This window comes from Cervus elaphus, chromosome 12 (assembly GCF_910594005.1).
Source record: "Cervus elaphus chromosome 12, mCerEla1.1, whole genome shotgun sequence".
NCBI classification, from domain to species: domain Eukaryota; kingdom Metazoa; phylum Chordata; class Mammalia; order Artiodactyla; family Cervidae; genus Cervus; species Cervus elaphus.
The window spans coordinates 78,246,241-78,270,927 of record NC_057826.1 but is presented as its reverse complement, the minus strand read 5'-3'; the positions used below and the strand labels follow the sequence as shown (position 1 = coordinate 78,270,927).

At 41.6% G+C, this 24,687-nt stretch overlaps 1 protein-coding gene across 2 annotated transcripts; it reads left to right on the top strand.

Moving 5' to 3' along the window:
• Positions 1-753: 753 nt before the first annotated feature.
• On the top strand, positions 754-21,439 carry DAD1 (defender against cell death 1). 2 transcript variants are annotated; one of them, XR_006344061.1, is made up of 4 exons: positions 754-1,084; positions 11,088-11,262; positions 14,449-14,669; positions 21,200-21,439. XR_006344061.1 is itself a non-coding variant. In XM_043920447.1 (3 exons), exons 1-2 carry the CDS (start codon positions 874-876, stop codon positions 11,216-11,218), a joined length of 342 nt encoding a protein of 113 aa, XP_043776382.1. In that variant the 5' UTR covers positions 754-873; the 3' UTR covers positions 11,219-11,262; positions 21,200-21,439. The 2 variants fall into 2 exon arrangements, 1 of the variants encoding a protein (XP_043776382.1); XM_043920447.1 differs by lacking the exon at positions 14,449-14,669.
• The last annotated feature ends 3,248 nt before the right edge of the window (positions 21,440-24,687 follow it).

Genomic DNA, 24,687 nt, shown 5'->3' with positions numbered 1-24,687 from the left:
TTCCCCCGCCCCTGCCCATCATCAGCTCTTTTAAGACTATATCATATTTCCCTGAGGATACCTAAAATCTAGCATAACGATCTACAATTTATAGCAAAATGGAGGCTGGAGAAGGCGTCCAATAAATGTCTGCTGATTGAATGAACACCTGCGGGCCTAGGTTCTACCGCGCTTATTCCTAAGCGTCCTCAAGAGGTCAGCTCCCAAATCGAGTTCAGGGCCGGGCGGAGGTCGAGCTCCCCAACTCCGCCCCGCACTTGCCTTCTCCAATAACCAAGTCTAAACTGATGCCTACGCAGTGACCGGCTCCGGTGGTTCTCACTGCGGGACAACTCGACTTCCTCTAATGATCTGGGACAGGCATCTGCAGTTAGTGCCCTGAACAGAATTAGGGCCGGGCGGGTACCGAAACCCAGGAAGCGCCAGACATTGACTTAAAGCAGATCCAATTAGGACGCCTAAGAACCAAAGAAAGCCGGAACTTTTGGGTAGCCACGCTGTCCGCTGAAAAACCTATCCTTCTCTTCCTCCCACGCTACTCTGTTGCTAGAGCAACTGTGGGCGTCTCTAACCCGACGGCGGAAACAGGACAGAAAGAGTACACGTCTCCAGCTCTGGGACAGATCCGTTGCGCAGGCGCACTAGTTTTCTCTGGCTGTAGTTCTCATGCAGTTGACGTATTCTGCGTCTGCGCATTACTTGCTTCGCGCCTTGGCCGGCCTATACGCCTGCGCAAAGTGGCAACTCGAGGAGGGCGGAGCTGGGATATTATCTGTGCGCATGCGCCAACGCTATATCCGGTGTGGTGGTCTGGTCAGTTAGGAGTTTGAGGGTACGCCGGCGGGAATATTCAGCTTGAAGCCGACTGTAGCCATGTCGGCGTCTGTGTTGTCGGTCATCTCGCGGTTTTTAGAAGAGTACTTGAGCTCCACTCCTCAGCGTTTGAAGTTGTTGGACGCATACCTCCTGTATATACTGCTGACCGGAGCGCTGCAGTTCGGTTATTGTCTCCTCGTGGGGACCTTCCCCTTCAACTCCTTCCTCTCGGGCTTCATCTCTTGTGTGGGGAGCTTCATCCTAGCGGGTAATGATTCTATAAGTGATCTCAATAATAATGTGTTGCTTTGGTGCGTGCTTGTATTTCCACAGTACTCGGTTCTGTATCAGACCACCGCCTTCTGAAGTTGTGAGGGGAATCTGCATTGCCGTGTTTTTGTGAGTGGGGAAATTGAGGCTCATTCAGGTTGTCGTACCTAACACCAAAAAGCCGCCGAAGAACTGGACTTAAATCTCGAAACACCTTCATTCTGCTCCTCAACCTGGTGATCCACTTCACTTCATATTGGTCCAGGGAAAACTGCATTTCGGCTTTAACTTAAGTTTATTTAACACAGCTTTGAAGTTGGTAAACTTTTAAAATGGAAAACCCAACTCTGAAGCTGTTATTTTACTATCTTGAACTCAGCTTCCATTCTCATAATTCTGTTATTGGTGTGATACAATCAGAAGAATTTTTGAGCAGATAATTTTTCTTTATGCCAAGTCTTTGTATTTGAGGCTGCTGTGGCTAAAATTGAATTGGCAGACCCCCTAACTTCCTCCCCAATGAGAAGTTGATGACTTGTCATTGAAGAAAATGCCTACTGAGAGGGAATAGTGGGGTTCTTGTGGGGGATTGTGATTTCATAGCTGTTGGATAATAGGTAATTGGGGCTAAGAAATGAAAATTGCTTTAGGAAAAAGGATTCAGGACAATCCATAGTTGCTGTGGAAGGGTATTGGTTGCATTTCTTTTTATTTTTTAAAAATTATTTTTAACTGGAGGATAACTGCTTTACAATGTTGTGTTGGTTTCTGCCATACAGCAGAGTGAATCAACCATAAGGGTACCTGTATCCCCTCCCTTTTGAAACTCCCTCCCACTTCCACACCCTCTTCCCCCATCTCTAGGTTGTCGTATAGCACTGGGTTGAGCTCCCTCAGTTATACAGCAGCCTCCCACTAGCTATCTGTTTGACACATGGTAATGTATATGTTTCAGTGCTACTCTCTCAATTCATCCCACCCTTTTCTTAACCTGCTCTGTCCACAAGTCTGTTCTGTCTGTCTTTCTCTTCCTGCCCTGCATATAGGTTCATGAGTACCATTTCTCTAGATTCCATGTATATGTGTCAATATATGATATTTGTTTTTTGTTTCTGACTGACTTCACTTTGTGTAACAGGCTCTAGGTTCATCCACCTCAGTTCAGCACCCTCAAATTTGTTCCTTTTTATGGCTAATACTCCACTGTATGTATGTACAGCTTCTTTATCCATTTATCTGTTGATGCACATCTCACTTGCTCCCATGACCTGACTATTGTAAATAGTGCTGCAGTGAGATTTGGAATACATGTGTCTTTTTGAATTATGGGTTTCTCAGGGTGTATGCCCAGTAGTGGGATACCTGGGTTATAGGGTAGTTTTATTCCTAGTTTTCAAAGTAATCACCATACTGTTCTCCATAGTGGCTCTCTCAGTTTACGTTCCCACCAACAGTGGAAGAGGGTTCTCTGTTCTCCATATCCTCTCCAGCATTTATTGTTTGTATAATACATTTCTTAATGGTGGCCATTCCGACCAGTGTGAGGTGGTGATACCTCATTGTTGTTTTGATTTGTTTAGAGCATTTCTCTAATAATGAGCCATGTTGAGCATCTTTTCATGTGTTTATTGACTGGATTTAGAAAAGGCAGAGGAACCAGAGATCAAATTGCCAACATCTGCTGGATCATCGAAAAAGCAGGAGGGTTCCAGGAAAACATCTACTTCTGCTTTACTGACTATGCCAAAGCCTTTGACTATGTAGATCACAATAAACTGTAGAAAATTCTGACAGAGATGGGAATACCAGACCACCTGACCTGCCTCTTGAGAAACCTATATGCAGGTCAGGAAGCAACAGTTAGAACTGGACATGGACCAACAGACTAGTTCCAAATAGGAAAAGGAGTACATCAAGTCTGTATATTGTCACCCTGCTTATTTAACTTATATGCAGAGTACATCATGAGAAACACTGGGCTGGATGAAGCACTAGCTGGAATCAAGGTTGCCAGGAGAAATATCAGTAACCTCAGATATGCAGATGACACTACCCTTATGGCAGAAAGTGAAGAAGAACTAAAAAGCCTCTTGATGAAAGTGAAAGAGGAGAGTGAAAAAGTTGGCTTAAAACTTAACATTCAGAAAACTAAGATCCTGCATCTGGTCGTATCACTTCATAGCAAATAGATGGGGAGACAGTGGAAACAGTGGCTGACTTTATTTTTTTGGGCTCCAAAATCACTGCAGATGGTGATTGCAGCCATCAAATTAAAAGGCGCTTACTCCTTGGAAGAAAAGTTATGACCAACCTAGATAGCATATTAAAAAGCAGAGACATTACTTTACCAACAAAGGTCCATCTAGTCAAAGCTGTGGTTTTTCCAGTGGTCATGTATGGATGTGAGAGTTGGACTATAAAGAAAGCTGAGTGCTGAAGAATTGATGCTTTTGGAGAAGACTCTTGAGAGTCCCTTGGATTGCAAGGAGATCCAGCCAGTCCATCTTAAAGGAGATCAGTCCTGAATATTCATTGGAAGGACTGATGCTGAAGCTGAAACTCCAATACTTTGGCCACCTGATGCAAAGTACTGACTCATTGGAAAAGACCCTGATGCTGGAAAAGATTGAAGGTGGGAGAAGGGGATGACAGACTGATGAAATGGTTGGATGGCAGCACCGACTCAATGGACATGAGTTTGAGTAAACTCTGGGAGTTGGTGATGAAAAGGGAGGCCTGGTGTGCTGCAGTCCATGGGGTCCCAAAGAGTCGGACATGACTGAGCAACTGAACTGAACTGATATGTCTTTGGAGAAATGTCTGTTTAGGTCTTCTACCCATGTTTTGGTTGGCTTGTTTGTCTTATGTTGAGCTGCATGAGCTGCTTGTATATTTTGGAGATTAATCCTTTGTCAGTTGCTTTCTCCCATTCTGAGGGTTTTCTTTTTATTTTTGTTTATAGTTTCCTTTGCTGTGCAAGTGTTTTTAAGTTTAATTTGATCCCATTTGTCTATTTTTGTTTGCATTTCTTTTGACACCTTTGACCTTACTAAATCCACCACTGCCTTGTGTCTGTTTATTGTGCTGGGGTTTCTAACCTCCCCAAGTTGTTCTATCTATTGGAAGAGAAGGGAGGTCAGTTTGGCTGAGAAAGGGAATTGTAGGCGATTATGTGGAAGGATTAGGTAGTTCTGGGTGCTAGAACTTTGAGGGCCAGGCCAAGGAATTTTATCCTCTAGGTAATAGGAATGCATCTAAGCATTTAAAACATTTAAAAATTTTTTTAGATTTGAGTGAAGGAGAGACTTAAAATTGGTGTTAATATGTAGGATAAACTGGAGGGGAAAGTTCTCTAATCTGGTTCCTTAATTTTTTTTTTTTTTAATTTTTTTTTCCCTTAATTTTTTTTGGTAGTCTGTTCTTTTCCATCCCTTCTGCATGTGTTCTTTAGCATATGCTCTTTGGACATTGACTAGTACATTATAAATCAGTACAGGACCCTGTCACTTTTTTTTTTTTTTAAAGCCTGACATTATTTGAGCCCAATGAAAATGATCTGTTTTCTCCTATTCCCTCATGACTGGGGAGACTTACCCATGGTTTCAAGAAGGAGCCAGAGGTAGAAAATTGCCGTTGATAAATCTTTTTTTGTTTGTTTTTTTGGATCAACAGTTTACAGTGTAGAAGACTTCAATGATAGAATATTTTTCTTCTTCCAGACAGATTTCAGACATCCTCAGCAGCTGACTGTTTATCTTTTGGTTAGATATCTCTAGAAGAGGACACCTGTCCCTTTTTCAGAATAGCATCCCAGTATTTGCAGCCTTTCTAGTTTTTCCTTTTTTACTTGATTCAAATCCCTCTTTTGCTCCTTTAAAGTGCTCTTTAGGGGTACTCTTTCTACCCCCTTCTGATGTCTATGTCAGAAGCTTTCTCTATCCCTTTTATACTTTAATAAACTCTATTGCACAAAAAAATAAATAAATAAAAATAAAGTGCTCTTTAGGAGGGATGTGTGGAAAACATTAAGACTGTCCTTAAAATAAGTCTTTGATATTGAAATCAGTTTTTAAGTAGTTTCACAGCTTTTGTCTATTCTGTTTTCTAATCTTTATGAAATACTTTTGGAATTAACAGCGTTTTGTTTCCCCTAGTTTATAGATCCAAAATGATTTGAATTTGAAAGGCAAGGAGGCCTAATTCAGAGTGTTTTCTTTCTCATGGCAGCTCTTTGGCTGTGAGGACTGGAGTCCAGTGTTTCTTTGGGAATTATCTATTAGATTCCTAGGCCCATGCTGCTGCTGCTGCTGCTGCTAAGTCACGTCAGTGTCCGACTCTGTGCGACCCCATAGACGGCAGCCCAAGAGGCTTCTCTGTCCCTGGGACCATAGCTGTTATCAAAGAAGTTGGGAGTTTGGCAGCATTATGCCTGACAGTCCTGTTTCTAAATCTCATATCTGTTGCTAGCTGTTTGTCTTCTGTCATTCAGGTTCTCAATATCTGCTATCTGGAAATCTTCCTTATTGATCTCCCAGCCTCTTGTCTCTCCCTCCAGTCCCTCTTCCACTATGTTTGCGGGCTTGATTTGACTTACAGATCTAACTGTTCTACTCCCCACAGAAAATTTGTCTGTATCCAAAGAGAAATTTAAAATATTTTTTAATGGTGTAGAGGCTCTTTGATGATCTGGCCCTGGCCACATCGCGAGCTTCATCTCTTGTCTCCACCTCCTCTGTACTTTATATCCCAGTATTATTGTGTTACTTATTATTCCCTGAACATGCCAAGGTGTATTAAGCTATTTTACCTTTGTTTGATTGCCTGGAAAATTCCTTCCCTTTTTAGACAGCTCAAGTGCTGCTTCCCTTTGAGCCCTTGCCTGGCTCTTGAGATTTAGGTCTTCCTCCCATGTTCTGTAGGTGTGTAATGCTCTGTTCATCAATTAGTGCTTAATACTGAATGTTCAGTTTTGAGCATGCCTCCGATAAGTTAAAGAATGTTGAATATTTATGTGTCAGGTTTCCTGGCGGGGAACTGAGAATTTAACTATGGAACATGCAGATGTGGTGTCTACTCCCACAGGGTTTATAATCTGGTGGGAGATGCAGGCAAGTACATGGATATGGTGCTGTGGTGGAGAAGTATTGGTGAGAATAGTGGTCTGTAACACTTCCCTAATATGTTTGCTTTTCCAAGACATGATTCGTAATTTCTCCCTGCACTCTCACCTGTCTTTTCTCTTTTCCTTTATTCTCAGTTGATCTTGCTTTGTTTTTTGCTTTCCCTTTCCCAACAGGGAATCATAGCAGCTCACCTCCACTTGTACCCCTGCTCTCTGGCTTACTTCCTGTGATGATGGATGATATATCCCTTTCCTATCAGAGGCCACCTCCTCCGCTTGTGAAGAGCATCTTGATGTCTCTTGCTCACTCAAGGACTCATCTTCTGTAATCATCCCTCCATTCTGTACCATTAACTTCCCTCCACTGGATCATTCTCATCATACACATATGCTCTAATTAATCATCCAATTAAAAAATTTATTTGACTCCAGATACTCCTCTAGCTACTGTTCCATTTCTTTTCCATCATCACGGAATTCCTTGAAAAAAATAGTCTAGTTGTCTAGTTGTTTCTGCTTTCTCATTTTCCATTTGCTCTTAACCCACTCATGGTGGTGGTCTTTCCCCACCACTGCAGTGAAACCACTCTTTCCATCTTGCCAGATCTAATAGCACACATCTCACCTAGCTGGAATGCTCAGCAACATTTATCAGTTAACATAGTTGGCTGCTTCCTTCTGAGTGAATGAAGTACTTTCTTCTCAAAACTTTTACAACACTACACTCTCCTGGTTGTTCTCTTTTACCTCGTTGGTTTTTCCTTCTTACTGTTGGTGCTAGGTGTTCTCGGTCTGAGGGTGTGGTTCCAAACCCATTCTCTATTTCTTTCCTTTAGATGAATTTAAATAATATCTATGTAACTGCAGCTACCACTTTAATATTTTCAGTTTTAACCTGTTCCCTCAATTCCAAATTAGTAAGTCCAGTTGCCCACTTGACATCTTCACTTGATGTCTAACAGACAACTCCAAATTGAGCCTTCCGGCCCAACCATCTTTCTCTTGCCAGTCAGAACATAGTGTCAACATTGGTTAAATTGTTGAAGCTAAAAATTTAGGAGGTTTTCTTGATGCCTTGGTTTCTCTTACCTCCCACATCCATCACATCAGCAAGCCCTTCTTTTCCAAAACATAGCCTGTATCTCTCCACTTCTGTCCATTTTACTCCCATTGCCCAAGCTCTGGCTCCTACTTGACTCTCTTGTTTCTTTAACTCTGCAAACCATTCTCTATATTGCAGTTCTACCATCCTTAAAAAATGTAAATCAGATTATTTTACTCATCGGCTCAAAACTTCGAAATATTATTCCGTTGCTCTTACAACTACATCCAGACTCTTTACTGAAGCTTACAAAGCCCCACAGGATTTGGCCCTTGTCCCCCTCTTGCCCTTGATCTCTACAGTCTAGTCAGTCTGACATGTTGTACCTAGAGCATGTCAACATTGTTCTTGCTCCCTGGAATGCTCTGCCCCTAGATCTTTCCATAGTTGGCTCCTATCAAATTTTGGTCTTAAAATAGCACCTTGTTAGAACTTCTGTTACCACCAAATAAGAAATAGCTTCCTAGTCACTCTTCTATTACATTGTTTTCTTTATAGCACATATCTCTACCTCATATTTCCTTATTTATTTGTTTTCTTGTTTATTATGTTCCTCTTCATTGAAGTGTAAGTTCTTTGGGAGCCAGACTCTTGTCTTATTCTATGCCAAATGGCACATAGTAGATGCTCAGTAAATATTTTGCTGAATAAATGTACATTTAAGGAGATAAATTAGAACCACTAAAATGGAGCAAGCTGCCTCAGAAGGTAGTACATTTCCATTTTTGGAAGTGCTGAGGGAGAGACTGAGGATATTTGTGGGGGGCGGCGGGGGTGGGGGGGGTGTGTGGTTTGAACAGAGGGCTTCCATGATGACTCAGACAGTAAAGAATCTACCTGCAATGCAAGAGATGCGGGTTCGATCCCTGGGGTTGGGAAGATCCCTTGGAGAAGGGAATGGCAACCCACTCCAGTATTCTTTTTGCCTGGAGAATTCTATGGACAGAGGAACCTGGAGGGCTACAGTCTATGGGGTCGCAAAGTGTTGGACATGACTGAGAGACTAACACTTTTTGAACAGGCGTTCTTTGCCTTTTTTTCACCCCTGCATGTTGGGGATATGTTGCCTCTGTGATAACACAGGCTCTGGATGGTTTGTAATTCTCTACCTGGGGATGACTTATCAGATTCCGGAAATGGTAAGTATATTTTGAAACGATTCCCAGCTGATTCATGCAGCCCTCTTGGCATGCCCATTCTCACCATCTCTTGGGCATTTTGTGCATCATAAGGGATGTTGGTCTGTATGACATTCAGGGTTGTGAAAATGGTAACATCACCTTCATGTAGAGTTTCTCTTTTCCTTTTGTCCCCCATTCTCAAGCACTGCTCTACTCCCACCTTCCACCTCAATAGCCTCTGTTAATTGTGTTTGGTATCTCTCCAGATTTTTTCCTACATTCCAAGAAAAATGAGAAAATATATTTAAGAGAAATATGGAATAGAATAGTGTAATATTTTTGGCTTTTTTTCAATTGATATATTTTAGATATCTTTACTGTCAACCTATCGAGAATTCACCTCATTCTTTTGAATAATTGCATGAGATTTTATTGCATGTCTGTAATTTATTTAAATAATCCCTTGATGTCATTTGGACTGTTATCACTTTTTTTTCAGCTTTAGGTACATGCTGTTAGAATGTCCTTGTTCTGTAAGATAAATTTTTTAGTTAAAAGGTGGCAACATTTTAAATATTAATAGATGTTGCTAGTTGCTCTGGCAAATGGATGAACCAAGCTGTACTCACCCCAGCGGATTTTAATTGGCCACCCTTGTTTCAGTCAGTGTCCTTCATGTTTTGAAGAGTCCAGGTTCCTGAAAATATCAGGGGTGTTTCCACAGTGTTTGCATGTTTAAGCATAATGACAACTCTTGCCATAGTGATGGACTCTTGAGAACTAGTCTAATAGTTTTCTGACCTTTGGGTTAGATCTCAGTTTGTTGCCTTCTCTTGGTTAGTGGTAAAATGGATGCTCAGTTCAGTTCAGTCACTCAGTTGTGTCCGACTCTTTGTGACCCCATGGACTGCAGCACACCAGGCCTCCCTGTCCATCACCAACTCCCTGAGTTTACTTAGACTCCTGTCCATTGAGTCAGTGATCCATCCAGCCATCTCATCCTCTGTCATCCCCTTCTCCTGCCTTCAATCTTTCCCAGCATCAGGGTCTTTTCCAATGAGTCAGGTCTTCCCATCAGGCGGCCAAAGTATTGAAGTTTCAGCTTCAGCATCAGTCCTTCCAATGAATATTTAGGAATGATTTCCTTTAGGATGGACTGGTTGGATCTCCCTGCAGTCCAAGGGACTCTCAAGAGTCTTCTCCAACAACACAGTTCAAAAGCATCAATTCTTCAGCACTCAGCTTTCTTTATAGTCCAACTCATATCCATACATGACTACTGGAAAAACCATAACCTTGACTAGATGGACCTTTGTTGGCAAAGTAATGTCTCTGCTTTTTAATATGCTGTCTAGGTTGATCATATCTTTCCTTCCAAGGAGCCTTTTAATTTCATGGCTGCAGTTACCATCTGCAGTGATTTTGGAGCCCAAGAAAATAAAGTCTGTCACTGTTTCCACCGTTTCCCCATCTATTTGCCATGAAGTGATGGGACCGGATGCTAGCATGAAGTAAATTTAAGTTGTGTAATCATTTGTCACAGGTATAAAGATATTTAGGAAAAGTGTATCCCTAGAACTTTCTTTTCATGTCAAATGGTGACTGTGGCTACAGTATCAGGTTGGAATCTTCAAGGGTAGGTACAGAAGGTGGCCATCGAGAGTTCTCTGTCAGAGCTATGTAACTTAGATCTCTTGCCTTTTTTGAGACCAGCAGCTGCTAGAACTGGGAGATCAAAGATTATTTATAACTGTGAGGTCCTCGTGGATACGCATCTCTGCTGTCTAATAAACATGTTCTGTTGGAAATAATTGACAATTTTATAACTTGGTCTCAGCCTGCTTCCTTTGTTACTACCTCAACTACATCTCAGTCTTAATAAGTTTATAAACTTAAGTCAGGAGATAAGAGAGTTCTCAAGATTTTCTGGTTGTATATATATTTTTTCTAAGTAAGCCTTTGATTTTTAGCTTAACTCTGAGAAGTCATATTGTTCCCTTTAACAAACAACAGCAGAAAATTTAAGTGTACAGCTTGATGAACTTTAAAAAATTTACCCTTTTAACCACAATCACGTCAAGATATAGAACATTACCAGCACCCTAAAGATCTCTCCACATGCTTTCCAAGTCATCTCTCCTGTGAAAGATTAAAAACCACTATCCTGACTTGTATCACTGTAGATTGTTTTTGGCCGGTTTTAAGCTTTGTAGAAGTAGAATCATGAGAATGTATTTTTTGGCATCTGGATTGTACTGCTTATCATGATATTTGTGGAAATCCATGTTGTGAAGTTCTTTCATTGCTATATGGTATCTGTTGTATGCATATGCCATAATTTACCCATTTTACTGTTTTGTTTGTGGGTTTCTTTTGGTTGCTTAACTTGTGAAATCTTAGTTCTCCAACCAGGGATGGAATCTGGGTCCCTGTCAGTGACAGTGCTGAGTCCTAACCACTGGACTGCTAGAGAATACCCCCCTGTTTTACTATTGATAGATATTAGATTGCATCCACTTGGGGGCCATCATCGGTATCATTCCTTACGTGTCACTTCTGTTGGAATAGAATTATTGGGTCAGAGGGTCTGAGTATTTGCATTAGTCATACATGTTACATACTTGATAATCATTTTTGTTTTTTTCTTCTTGTACAGTTTGTCTGAGAATACAGATCAACCCACAAAACAAGGCGGATTTCCAAGGCATCTCCCCAGAGCGAGCCTTTGCTGATTTTCTCTTTGCCAGCACCATCCTTCACCTTGTTGTCATGAACTTCGTTGGCTGAATCATTCCTGTTTACTTAACTGAGGAGGAGGAGACTAGAAGAATGTAAGTGATGATCTTAGCGCTTATCACATGATGTTGATTTTAGGAATAGAGATTGGAGGGGGCTGGTTTTGATTATGGTTGGCAGAGTTCCCATAGTGCTGATGAGAGGTTTGCAGAATTTTCCATATTGGTCTGCAAAGTTTGTGTTAATATCATCATGATTCATCAGTGCTGCTGATCTTGGTCATTGCCTTCTCTTCTCACTGTTCTGGAAATGATTAAGAGAGCAGAAAATGGGAGTTTGCTTGTAGCTAATACATTAATTTCTGCACCAATAACCCCCTGAAAATAACTCTGAGCTCTTGGAAGAGACATAAATTGTAGATTTTGGTTTTAGTTTTGCTCTATAATTTTTTTTCTGATATTGATCTCAGATGACTTCAAATGCTGGGCCATTGTTCCCAGAGTACCTAGTATAGTGCTTACACTTGATACACATATAGTATATGCTAAATGAATGATAGCTTCATGATGACAGCTTCTTGCTAATATATGTGCTAAATTAAAAATTAATGGGAAAATTGGATTAGCTTGGGAGAACACCTTAAAATATAAGATGAGATGCTCTTTGGTTCACTTGTCAGTTTTCCTTTTTTTTTTAGCAGTAGAGCTCTTTTTTCCCCCTAAGTATCTCAATCAGTTCAGTTCAGTCACTCAGTTGTGTCCAGCTCTTTGCGACCCCATGAACTGCAGCACGCCAGGCCTCCCTGTCCATCACCAACTCCTGGAGTTCACCCAAACCCATGTCCATTGAGTCAGTGATGCCATCCAACCATCTCATCCTCTGTTGTCCCCTTCTCCTTCTGCCCCCAATGTTTCCCAGCATCAGGGTCTTTCAAATGAGTCAGCTCTTTGCATCAGGTGGCCAAAATATTGGAGTTTCAGCTTCAACATCTGTCCTTCCAATGAACACCCAGAACTGATCTCCTTTAGGATGGACTGGTTGGGTCTCCTTGCAGTCCAAGGGACTTTTAAGAGTCTTCTCCAGCACCATAGTTCAAAAGCGTCAATTCTTCAGAGCTCAGCTTTCTTTGTAGCTTTCTTTGTAGCTTTCTTTCTCAGCTTTCTTTGACCACTGGAAAAACCATAGCCTTGACTAGACATACCTTTGTTGGCAAAGTAATGTCTCTGCTTTTTAATATACTGTCTAGGTTGGTCATAGCTTTTCTTCCAAGGAGCAAGCGCCTTTTAATTTCATGCCTGCAGTCACCATCTGCAGTGATTTTGGAGCCCCCAAAATAGAATCTAAATATATAAAATGGCAGAGGAGCCAGGGTTGTTTTGATTGACAAAGTTGAAAAGCCCTCTTTGCTCGGCTCCCCTTGTGTGTAGTATGCCCTCCCCTCCATCCTTCCCTCCTAAGCAGAATCCTAAAGCTCTGAGAAGCACTTGACTCTGTTAATAATTGTTTTATATGTGAGGAAAGAGAGTTCCAGAGCATCTACTGGTTTCCTTGGCTACGTAGCTCAGTGGAGGCAGAGCAGTGTCCTAGTCCAGTGGTGCTCTTCCAGTATCCTATGTTGCCTACTCATGAGTAAATGCACTCTATTCTCTGCCTTTCCCCACAGAATTAAATCTTGGTATTACTGGGGTAGAGAAAAGAGAACATTAGGAAATGTTACCCTCTCTGGGGGAAGAGGCCCAGCCTCTTTCTGTTGTACTTGGAAAGCTGTCTTTTTTGTATTAATCAGAAATCTAACACATGAGTTACAACAGCCATGGGCAAGGTAAATGTAATACTGTGACTGACTATACTTCAGTTTCTATCATAAGTCAATCAGTTACTTAGTATATTACATAAAGCCTTTCCATTTTGTATATTGTCTCAAAAACAGTTCTGTTAGTTCAGGTGAAGTTTCACTTTTGGCAATAGTTAAGTTGACAGAGATGGTTTATATCAGTGAAAGAGCTTGAGAACCACTTCTTTCTACTATTGTAATACAGTTGAATTTTTTGGAGACCTGATCAGGACTTGAATTGTTCTCTCATATGCCAGTCAATGCCTTGGTACTGGGAATACAAAGAAAAGGAAAATATAGTTCCTGCCTTCAAGAAGTGAACAGTCTAATGGAGAAGCCACGTGCCCACAGCAGTTAGAGCCATGCTAAAGACCTGAACAAAGTGCTGTGGGGGCTGAGAGAAGGTGGCTGCCATGCTATCTGGAGCAGAGGCCGCAGGCGAGGTGTCTGACCAGTGACAGCTTCTGCAGTGCAGGTGGAAAACCTAGCCAACAGCGCTGACCTTCACTGACCCACGAACATCCTGAGTAACCCTTGGGCTCTGATAGTAAACTTGCGGGAAAGGTCATAAGTCTTCTGATTGCCTTACTTTAAAAGTAATGGCTTACTTTAGAGCAATGCCTTACTCTAAAAAGTAAATGCCTTACTTTTTTCTAGATGAGTCATGGTGGTGTATACTTTAACAAGGGGACAGAGCATACAGTCCAAGGATGTTCTCTAGGATCAGGGAGATACCAAATCATGAAAAATTATTTCTTAGGGCTGTCATGATTGGAAGAGGACTCTGCTGCAGAGAGCTTAGTATTTCAAAATTATGACAAAAACAGACAAAAAAGCAGGCTCAGCAGAAACTGCATACTGCAGACCATATTAATGACCTAGGGCCACCTGTTCAGCTGGGAATTATGGATCCAGGGTACAGCATAATCTTCCAATCCCAGATTGCAGTGTTAAATCATTCTATAGAGGGTATATTCATAGAGAATTCTTCTGTGGGGGACTCGTCAGGGTTTTTTTCCCCAGAGATCTTTCATTTGACATACAGTATACTGTCCTGCTCTCAATCTTCAGATAGACATTTTCCTGCTCTTTTTCTGTGTTTCTAATTCAGTTCTATGTGCAGTGTCCTAAAACACTTTTAAAAATGGTTTTTAAGTGAGTTTTCAATATTTGTATCAGAGGGTACAGCAAAAATTTAATACTCTCCATATTTGCCAAGTATGTTGGGAATTGGGTATAAAAAGAATAAACATCTATAGGGTACTGCTCTTTGTGAATTTTGGGGTAGCATTTAAAACCAGCAGCGACTCTGAAAAAGGCAGATCAGAAGAAAATGGCGTTGAGTTAAAGAAATGTTTTCAAGGAGAAGTAAGGAAGTTAGCAGATAGTGAATGCTCACATGGACCAGGTTTTAAGTTCTTTTTATTCTGTCTTATTTTATTTTCAGAACAACCTCTTGAGGATAAACTTGCTAATTCCACTTATGAATGGGAAACTGAGATTCAAGGAGCCTTGCTGGAAATCTTTTAAGTCTGATAATCCAGTCTGATGTCAAAAAATGTTTTTAATCTCTATTTTCACTTGTGTTACTTGCTCAATCTTGTCCGACTCTTTGCAACCCCACAGACTGTAGCCCGCCAGGCTCCTCTGTCCATAGGGATTCTTTAGGTAAGGATACTGTGGTGGGTGCCATTTTCTTCTCCAGGGAATCTTCCCGACACAGGGAAACCTGGGTCTCCTGTACTGCAGACAGATTCCTTACCATCTGAGCCACCAGGGAGGCCCTAATTTTTGCTTAAAATTGCTTATTATGGGAACTTCCCTGGTGGTCCAGTGGCTAAGATTCTGTGCTCCCAATGAAGGGGGTTGGGTTTGATCCCTGGTCAAAGAATTAGATCCTACATGCCGCAACTAAGAGCTCCTTCACCACAAGTGAAGTTCCTGTACTGCAACTAAAGATCCTACATGCTGCAATGAAGATTGAAGATCCTGCGTGCTGCAACCAAGACCCGGGGCAGTCAATAAATATATATTAAAAAAAAAAACACCCTCCTAAAAAAAATTGCTTGTTATAAAGTATTTGACAGTTGCATAGTCAGAGAAATGTGTTTAAAATGTGGCCACAGTTATTTTACCACCATCTTTTCCTTTATTACTTACTTTCTTTGCTTGTATGACAATGTTAAAAGTACAGAAAAGTACAGAGAATAATATAACATCCCCATGTTCATTACTTGCAGTGGACAGATTTTGAACAGAAACTAAGCTAAAGTTCCTTTGAATCCCTCCAGTCCTCATTGTTTCTCTCTGCTGTAAGACTTTACTGTCTTCTTGAAGTTTATAAATATATAAAAACTACTGTTAATACAACCTTATCCAAACTTCAGACTTTGTGGCCTCCTGAAAACATGTCCAGAGATAGCAGAGTGAGAAACCTGTGGTAAAAGTTAGCTGTTCAGTTGGCAACACTGGTATAGGTGGCTATTCCTGGGGTCAAGAATAGACTTCATAATATTTAAAAAGTTATTATAAAAAGGAAAAATTCTCCTCATGAGCTTCTGAGTTGGGAGAATTCATGCACCTCTCAAGTGATGGTATTTGGCACTTAGGTGGCAGTAAGTCTGTTTTGAATGAATGCATCATATTCAGTGGACTTGAATATTTAGAGATTTACATAACTACAGGTGAATATTTCCTGTTTTGTTTTTCCATGTTTCCCTGTGAAATTCTTTTCAGAAAATGTCAGCCTACCTCAAGTGTTCGGAAGGGAAGAGAGACTTAGCTACATTGGATCACAGCTTGGGAAGGGAAGTTCCTGATGACTCCGCCCTGGATCAGAGGGAAGAGTGAACAGGGCTTTGACAAAGGGACAGACCTGAGCTTGGAAGTGTGCTTAGCCTGGGGGAGATGGTTTGCCACCAGCTTGTGCTGAAACCTTGTTAGTGTTAGTCTTTATGCTGGAGGCTGTTCTACAAGTCTTTAAATATCCATAGTGTTTAATTCTGGCTGAAGCGAGGGTGCTACAAGGCTGGGCAGAGCATAACTCTGACTAACGGAACTATATTCCAACAAGCAGTTGCTGTTGGCTTTTTGAATTCATCAGTAAATATCAGTACTATAGTAATCTAGAAAATTACCTCTAAAGGGAATTCTAATGTTATTTTTTAGGCTATACTGCCACCTAGTGGCCAGTACATTTCATTACTGAGAGAATATACTACAAAACTCAAGAGAAACTGAGTTTAGGGAAAGAGACCACAAACACCTTTGTGATAGAACCCAGTTTCTTTCCAGTCACAGGAGGGCAGCAGAGGTCCAGGTGGGCCTGGATGTTAGGTAGGGGGTGCTTTACATTCTGACCAGAAGTGGGCAGTGTCGAGTGAGGCACAAAAGGGCATGCAGCCTTACAGTGACCCTAGGTTTTGTTTCATGTGAAGACCAAGCATACAGTGGCCCACAGATATACTTTTTATTTCTTTTTCTTATCTTGTCAGTTCAGGAGCTCCCATTTTGGCTTATTCTAGACCTGTTTCTGACTTGATGGACATGAGTTTGAGTAAGCTCCAGGAGTTCATGATGGACAGGGAATCCTGGCGTGTTGCGGTCCATGGGGTTGCAGAGTCTAACACAGCTGAGTGACTGAACTGAGACCTGGTTTTGCTCTTCTCCTGGAAGCCAGCTTTAAGTTTGTGTGTGTGTGTGTGTATGTGTGTGTGTGTGTGAGTGAGGGGTTAGTGTCTTTCATTTTCTCTGTGACATTTCACCTTATATTGAATTAGCCATCAGATAAGTTCTGAAAAAGGAATAACTAAATTTGTAGAAAACATTTTGAGTTAGCATAGTCTTTTTTTCAACCCCCTTTTTTTTCCTTGGTTGGAGAGGGAGCTTAATTTTTTACCTATTCTTAAAACCTTAAATCTGCTTATTTTTTTAAAAAAACAAAAACCCTGATAATTGATGACTTTTTTTTTTTTAATTGATGACTTTTAATTGGTGATTTTGCTCTATTTTGTACTTGGTTTATTGATAACTACAAAAAAAAAGAGGGACTATCAGGTAGATTTGTGTGTGTGTGTGTGTGTGTGTGTGTGTTTTAATTTGTTCTGTTTTTTAAGTTTGGCTGAGCTTTGTGTCTTACGGAGTCCTAGTTCCCGACTAAGGATGGAACCTGGGCCCCGGTAGCGAAAGTGCTGACTCCTAACCGCTGGACAGCCAGGGGACTCCTACAGATTTGTGTTTATGAAGTCCCTACCTTATTTTCTCTACCCTTGCAGCTCAGCTGAGTCCTGCTGCAAGTCATTCTTCCCCCAGGTTGCATAGGATCCTCTTGGGGCTGTCATGGTTCCCTGTGCCTGCCCCTAATGCTGCGCTTAGCCATACACTTACAAAACCATTCATTTTCCTGTCTCTCCCACTGGACTCTTAAATGACCAGGGAATGGGGACCTTAGAGCTTAGCACAGAGCTAACATAGTGCATGTTTGTTGTGTAAATCATTTTCAACAGCAAGAAATGCTGTATAAAATAGCTGTATCCTTAGTTATGTGGATGCTCAGACATGAAGAATGTGCTGTAGAAGGACGAAGCCAAGGAAACAGTCCACATGAAGGGTGGTAGAGTGGGGCATGAGCATGAGATCAGAAGTCAGAAGACCTGCGTTGTAGACTTTGCTGTGCTGTTAACTAGTTGGATGGAGAAATAAGCTTGTCTCTGAGCCCTCACTTCCCCTATCTTTACAGGGAGGGAATTGGCCTGGGTGATCATCAGAGTCTCTTGCAGTTGTTGAAGCCTCTAATTAATAGTGTTCATGATAGTCCCATTGTGTTTGAGGAGGATCGCACTGTGTGGATCCTCAGCTGAGCTTTGCTTTTTTTTCCTTTGCTTTTTTCCTTCAGTTTTTGCTTTTTATACATTACCAGGTTTTCATCACCCATCAGGGTGGTGCAAAGTTAAAAATGTACGATGTTTGTATAAAGCCTTTTACAAAATTAGACAACATTTGTTGAATGTTTTAACGTTATCACATACCAGGCTTGCAGGACTCACACACATCCCATGTGCACTTTTTTTTTTTTTTTTAACACATCAACCTATGTCATCCTCACAGCTCATGCTGGGATCAGTTCAGTTCAGTTCAGTCGCTCAGTCATGTCTGACTCTTTGCGACCTGATGGACTGCAGCACGCCAGGCCTCCCTGTCCATCACCAACTCCCGGAGCTTACTCAAACTCATATCCATTGAGTCAGTGATCCATCCAACCATCTCATCCTGTGTTGTCCCCTTCTCCTCCTGTCCTCAATCTTTGCCAGCATCAGGGTCTTTTCCAATGAGTCAGTTCTTCGCATCGGGTAGCCAAAGTATTGGAGTTTCAGCTTCAGCATCAGTCCTTCCAATGAACACCCAGGACTGATCTCCTTCAGGATGGACTGGCTGGATCTCCTTGCAGTCCAAGGGACTCTCAAAGAGTCTTTTCCAACACCACAGTTCAAAAGCACCAATTCTTTGGCGCTCAGCATGGCACTCGGCACACTGGGATGGAGGTAGACAAATAGTAGTAGTCCCTTTCTATCCATGAGGTAAGGAAACCTTGATGAAATTAAAATTGATTTGCCCAGGGCCTGGAACTAATAAGTGACTGAGTAGGAACTCGTTAACTGACATTTTTACTCCAAACTTTTATATTCCTTCCTCTCTAGTGTTCAAAGACTTTTGGATGATGAATATAATGTCTTGTTAGAAGGTTTCCTTTAACAGTATTAAAGTTGCTTCTCTTTTTTAAATGGGAAAAACTTAGAGGTAAATGTTTCTGTACAATAAGTCATCTTTAATATGATCTGGAAGAAATGGTGGAGAATGCACATCAGGAAACCTGACTTTATCTCAAGAGGCTGACCCTGGGCCAGCGCCGTCTGATAGAACTCTGCTTTGGGCAAACTGAGTCTGCAGCTGCCCAGTATGGTAGCTGTAGTTATTAAACATTACGAATGTGGCTATGTGACTGAGACACTGTTTTTTTTCCTTTTTGGCCACACCCCGCGGCATGTGGAATCTTAAGTTCCCTGACCAGGGATTGAACCCATACCCCTTGCACTCGAAGTACAGAGTCTTAATCACTGGGCCGCCAGGGACGTCTAAGACACTGAATTTTTAATTTTATTTAATGTTAACTCAGTTTGAATACTCACCTGTGGCCAGTGGCTGTGGTGTTGGACAGCTCAGCTCTGGACAGATCTGTCAAACTCTCAGATGGCAGTTGCCTCATCTGTAAGATAAGAAGACTAGATGCACTTTGATTCATATTTTCTCCAATTTTAGTTTTAATTGGGTGAGTAGAATCTAGGATGAGATGGATTTGAAGGAAAATCGGTATTTGAGCATATCTGCTCAGTGCTGGTGTCTGAATAGAGATGGTGCTGAGGAAGTAGACAGATTCCAGATGGAAATGACCCTGTCTGGCATCATCTTTTGTGACTTTACAGAGAGTAATTATTTTGAATAGTTCTTTGTGTTGTGCCTTACTTTCTCTCAAGATGACGGGGACAGGTTGATGGAATGGTGCTGTCTTTCCTGCTTGGGTGAATAGACTGAAGAAGCCATGCGCACTCTTCTCAGTAGGTGTCTTCCACTTTACATATCTTGTTATCAGGGGAGGAAATCTTATTAGTCAGTTTCCTGAAACCTTTATCCCCTGGTTAACAGTTGAAATCATTCTTCTGAGCTGGTGAATAGTTCAGTTTTGTTGAGCCTAATAATTCAGAAACTCCTAGAAGCTCTGCTTTTAGAATATTGTCTGGTAAATATACTTTTGCCTTAAAAGAAAGGAGCAGATCTATGTAGGAATTTTCTGAAAACCATTTTCAAAGAAATTTGTTAATCATTTTCTTGCCTTTTAGATGGACCAGTCCCAATGTCTTAGATTTAAATGTTTTAATATCATAAGATCTCAAAACTTGACTTTCCTAATAAACGAGGATTTCTTTTAGCATTCTCAGTGGTCAAGGCTCTTCCCTGAAGTGGCCTGTGCTCTAGTCCTCTCTCACCTTGGCTGTTAGCACCGATGTGTTGTACTAGTTCATAGTCTGTTGTCAGAGAGTTTGCTTAAAAAATTTGATGGAGTGAATAGGTGAGTTTCAGTAGATCTGTTTGTTCTTTTTTTGGCACTGTGCTCACTTTTGCTCCCCAATTTTTGCTCTTTGTTTTATTACATATTTCTTCTAATTCCACTGATGTAGGAATATTCTGCAATTATGTAGCATTACTGTAAGTGCCATTGTTAGTGAAATAAAAGCAATCTGGCTAGAACTCTTAAGATCTTTCCTTTAAGCTCTGATGCTAGAATCTCCAGGTCGCCTGAACCAATACACAAAGTAAGGTGGTGCCCTTTCACATAGGGGGTAGCCCCCCTCTTCTGAAAGGTCGTGTTTCCCAACATTTCTCAAGTGATGGCACACACGGAAGATGACAGTATTTTTACGGCCCACTGCAGGAAAATGGACTGCTTGTGGCCGGGGACATTGGGGTGCCTAGAGTCAAGGGGTCACCCCTGGCCACACCAAGTTGGAGCAACTGTGGGTAGCCCTCCCACAGGGGTGAGAAAGAAAGCCACTTCTCTTGGAGTTGTTCTCCACCTCATTCTCGCCAAAAATAGTCTTATCTTTAAATGAAAACCATTCCTTCTCTTTTGGTCCTTCGTTAAACCTGAGGTTAGAGATCTTTTTCTAGGTTTTTCGAATTCTTCTTTCTTCCACTCCCCACCCCTCCCACCCCAACGAGAAGTTAGTGCTTTATAAGCTTTCTAAATCCAGAAAAGTTCTTTAGGTTAAGTTGAAGCCCTCTCGCCTCAAAGAGGGTTTGTGGATCAGGGAGGTCAGAGTGACTTACATGAAGTCACACAGCTGATTAATTGGAGAGCCAGCGTTAGACCTGTGTCTGCAGTTCCAAGTCGTTATGTCTTGGAATTGAGATTTGAGCATTAGTTTTTATGGATACTTCTGTAAAATGTTCAGTGAAAAGTATTCGCCTTATTTTGGTTGTTCTAGCCTTGTTTAAATACTTTCCAGAATTGGGAACCCTGTAACTGCCTTTGTCTATACGGGTTTAGAATTTAGGTTAAAGGATTTGAGGCCCTGTCTGTAGTGTCACAAGACATTTTAGGAACCATGAATATCTCTTCTTACCTCTCTGCTTCTTTCTTTCAGGTTCACCTTTTAATTTCCCCTGGATAAGAGCTCTTTGAGATGGCAGTTTGCTGGACACATGGACTTTCTTCAGATTTATGCTTACTACCAACTCCTTGGGGTGCAGGTGGAGAGCCTAGAGAAGCTCCCTGCCTTCCGAGCCAGAACAACTTTGTAATGAGCATTTGTTAGCATAGCCTCTGCCTTCCATACAGTGTAACCTTTCTGCCTTCCAAATTAAAAAGCTCCATGCCCCTCCTTCCTCTGCCTCTGGCTGTGTTTTTTGGTATTAAAATCCTTTTCCTTCAGTCCTCTGTGCACATTTCTTTAGGAGTTGATAACTTGCAACTGTGAATCTACCTCCATGTTTTCCTTAAGTGTATTTGAAGTTAATGACATAAAGGCACCTCTGACAACCCTGGGAAAGTAGAGCCCTTTGTCTTTTCCCTGGAGCTGGTAATCCCTTACTAATCCTTCAGTTGTTGCCGGTGGTTCTGCTCTTAGGACACAATGCATTCCTGGAACTCCATCATTAAGCACTTTGTGAGAAATTGAGCTATGTGTGTGCTTCCCCATTTATATCTGTTTCACTGTGATTTAGTGGTGAAAAGTGAAATACGTATCTCTTAGTGTAAGAAGAGTACAAAAAGTGTGGTAGTTGTGTGTGTGCTTGTTTATGAGACACTGCTCTCCGGACCACCTTCACCAGTACCCTCACTTTGTCCTTACTATTATCTCAGGGGTTCCAGTCCTCGTTAGGTAGGTGAAGAAATTGAAGCTCTGATTTGTAACTTGCGTTAGATCAGAGTTCATGACACGCTTGGGTGGAACAGTAGGTCTGCTGGCTGAAGTCTAGGCATATTTATATGTATTGTGGTGGCGGCCTTATTTCCATCTTGGGGGCTGTAGGAAATAAGCTATGTTGAGGATTCCACTATTTAAATTTAGCTGACTGCTGCCTTGGTATGTTGGGCTCTAGAGGTTCCCCAACTTGGCTGCACATTACAATTGCTTAGGGAACTTAAAATCTCAATGCCCAGGGCACAGCCCAGACCAATTAAATAAAAATCTTTGGGGGTGGCATCTTTACTTTGTACAGCTACCCAGGAGATTCTAACATGCAGCCAGATTGGAGAAGTGCCACTGGATTCTTGTTCCTTAAAATGTAGCCCATTGACCAGCAGTATTGACATCACGTAGGAGTCTATTTGAAAAGGAGACTCTACAGCTCCACCTCCCTCCTGAAGCAAAAGCTGTTTTAACGTGGTCTGCTTGTGAAACACGTGCATGTTAGAAGTTTGAGAGGCACCCATCCAGACCAGTGGTTCTCAATCTTGGTTTATCTCACAGTTCTCTGGGAACTTAGTAATGAACTTGGGCCTCTGTGTTTTTTAGCTCTCCATGGGACTCTGATACACACTGAGGTTTGAGAATAACTCTGGGTCAGGAGTCGTCATCACTGAATGGTCTGGCAGTGTTTCACTAAAACCGTATCACAAAGGCAGGCTGTTGGTCCTTGGGACATGGTTTACCATTCTGAGGTATATTAGTTCACTCATAACTAATAATGCTTTCAAACGTATGTACAGGCATGCATCTTTATCAGGAGGCTTCTGAACAATTTTTAGTGTAGATTGATAGACCAGTATTTTGAATAAGAAAAGCAGTATAAATGGGCTTAAAAACTGGGAATAGTACTAATTTTATCAAGGAAGATGTTACAACTTTCAGAGCCTCTGATATACACATTTTAATGTCTATCCATGATCTTGAGATACCTGGGGCAGATACCAAGCACCCACTTAATTGGGTTAGCTGTTATCTCAGACGTGATTTACCCAAGCCAGTGACCGTCAGTGGGAAACATTCATCTCGTGTTGTCTTCTCACTATTTGCAGTAGGGCAAAAGCCTATGGACAGCTTTTAGAATCTTGAGTTTAAATTCAGTTTAATAAAACTCCATTTTTGGGCTTCGTTCAGTGGTTCTCAACTATTTTTTTGAAAAATTTATTTTAATTGGAGGCTAATTACAATATTGTGATGGTTTTTGCCATACATTCACATGAATCAGCCATGGGTGTACATGTGTTCCATCCTGAATCTCCCACCTCCTTCCCCATCCCATCCCTCAGTGTCATCCCCGTGCACCAGCCCTGAGCACTCTTGTCTCCTGCATCGAACCTGGACTGGCGATCTATTTCACATATGCTAATATACATGTTTCAATGCTATTCTCTCAAATCGTCCCACCCTCGCCTTCTCCCACAGAGTCCAACAGTCTGTTCTTTACATCTGTGTCTCTTTCGCTGTCTCGCATATAGGGTCATCGTTACCATCTTTCTAGATTCCATATATATGTGTTAATATACTGTATTGGTGTTTTTCTTTCTGACTTCCTTCGCTCTGTATAATAGGCTCCAGTTTCATCCACCTCATTAGAACTGATTCAAATGGCATTCTTTTTAATAGCTGAGTGGTTCTCAACTCTAGATGAAGAAAATTTACCTGTGAAATTTTAAAAAGTACTTTCCCCCTCTCCCCAATGGAATTTCTGATTCTTAGGTTTTTTTCTTTTTTTTTTTTTTTAAGATAAGAGGCACTGAACCAGGATGGGTAATCTTTTTCATCAAATGGGTCTTCCAACCTGGGTCTTGATACCCATCAGCTCTTGTGATGGTGCCCCTCTATGGGTCTCACACATGGGTGCCCAAAGGAGCATGCTGCAACAATGGATTTTGAGTACCATGCCACAGAATGAGCTATAGTCTAGCATTTTCTGCTGTCTCCAGCTCAACACCTTTACAAAGTGGCTTTATTTTTATTTTCTATGCTCTTTTGTGGAGCCGGAAACCATTCGCCACAAGCACTGTACATGGTCTGTTCCCTGCCATTCTTTGCAGTGGCGGGAAGCCCGGCCCTGAGCACCTCCTGCCCACACATTTCCTGCCCCCTATCACATGGAAACCATCGTTTGTGTTTTCTTCTCTTAGCAGCCAATACCTTTGGCCTCTTTGATCACATCCTTTCATCTTAGTCTTCAAAACACTTTTGTTATGATGGTTGAAAATACTTGGGGGGTGGGGGCCTCTCTGGTTTTGGAGGCTCAGCAAACTTGCCCTGGTGGTTACCAGGGCCTGGGGCGCTGTGTGACTGTGTTCTCTCCCATCTCGGCTTGCGGCTCAGGGCTTCTACAGTCTGAGTGCTGTATGACTTCCTGTCTTTAACTTTTAAAAACTTAACGAATATAAAAAATGGATTTTTCCTTTTGGTAGAAACCAGCACAATACTGTAAAGCAATTATCCTTCAATTAAAAATAAATAAATGGATTTTTCCTGCATGAGGAAACAATACTTCACAGAACAAGGATCTTAGATAAGGAAATGAGGGGGGAAAAAAAGACTTGCTTAGGTTGAATTAATTAATAGGCAGGTTCAAGCTTAGGCAGACCTGTCCATGGGATGAAAACGAGAGGCATTTTCAAGACTCTAGTTGGGCAGCCGGCTACTGC

Coding starts and splice junctions, on each gene's coding strand:
- DAD1 (XM_043920447.1), top strand. CDS start 874: ATGTCGGCGTCTGTGTTGTCGGTCATCTCGCGGTTTTTAGAAGAGTAC. Junction 1,085..11,087: donor GGGGAGCTTCATCCTAGCGG/GTAATGATTCTA, acceptor CTTCTTGTACAG/TTTGTCTGAGAATACAGATC.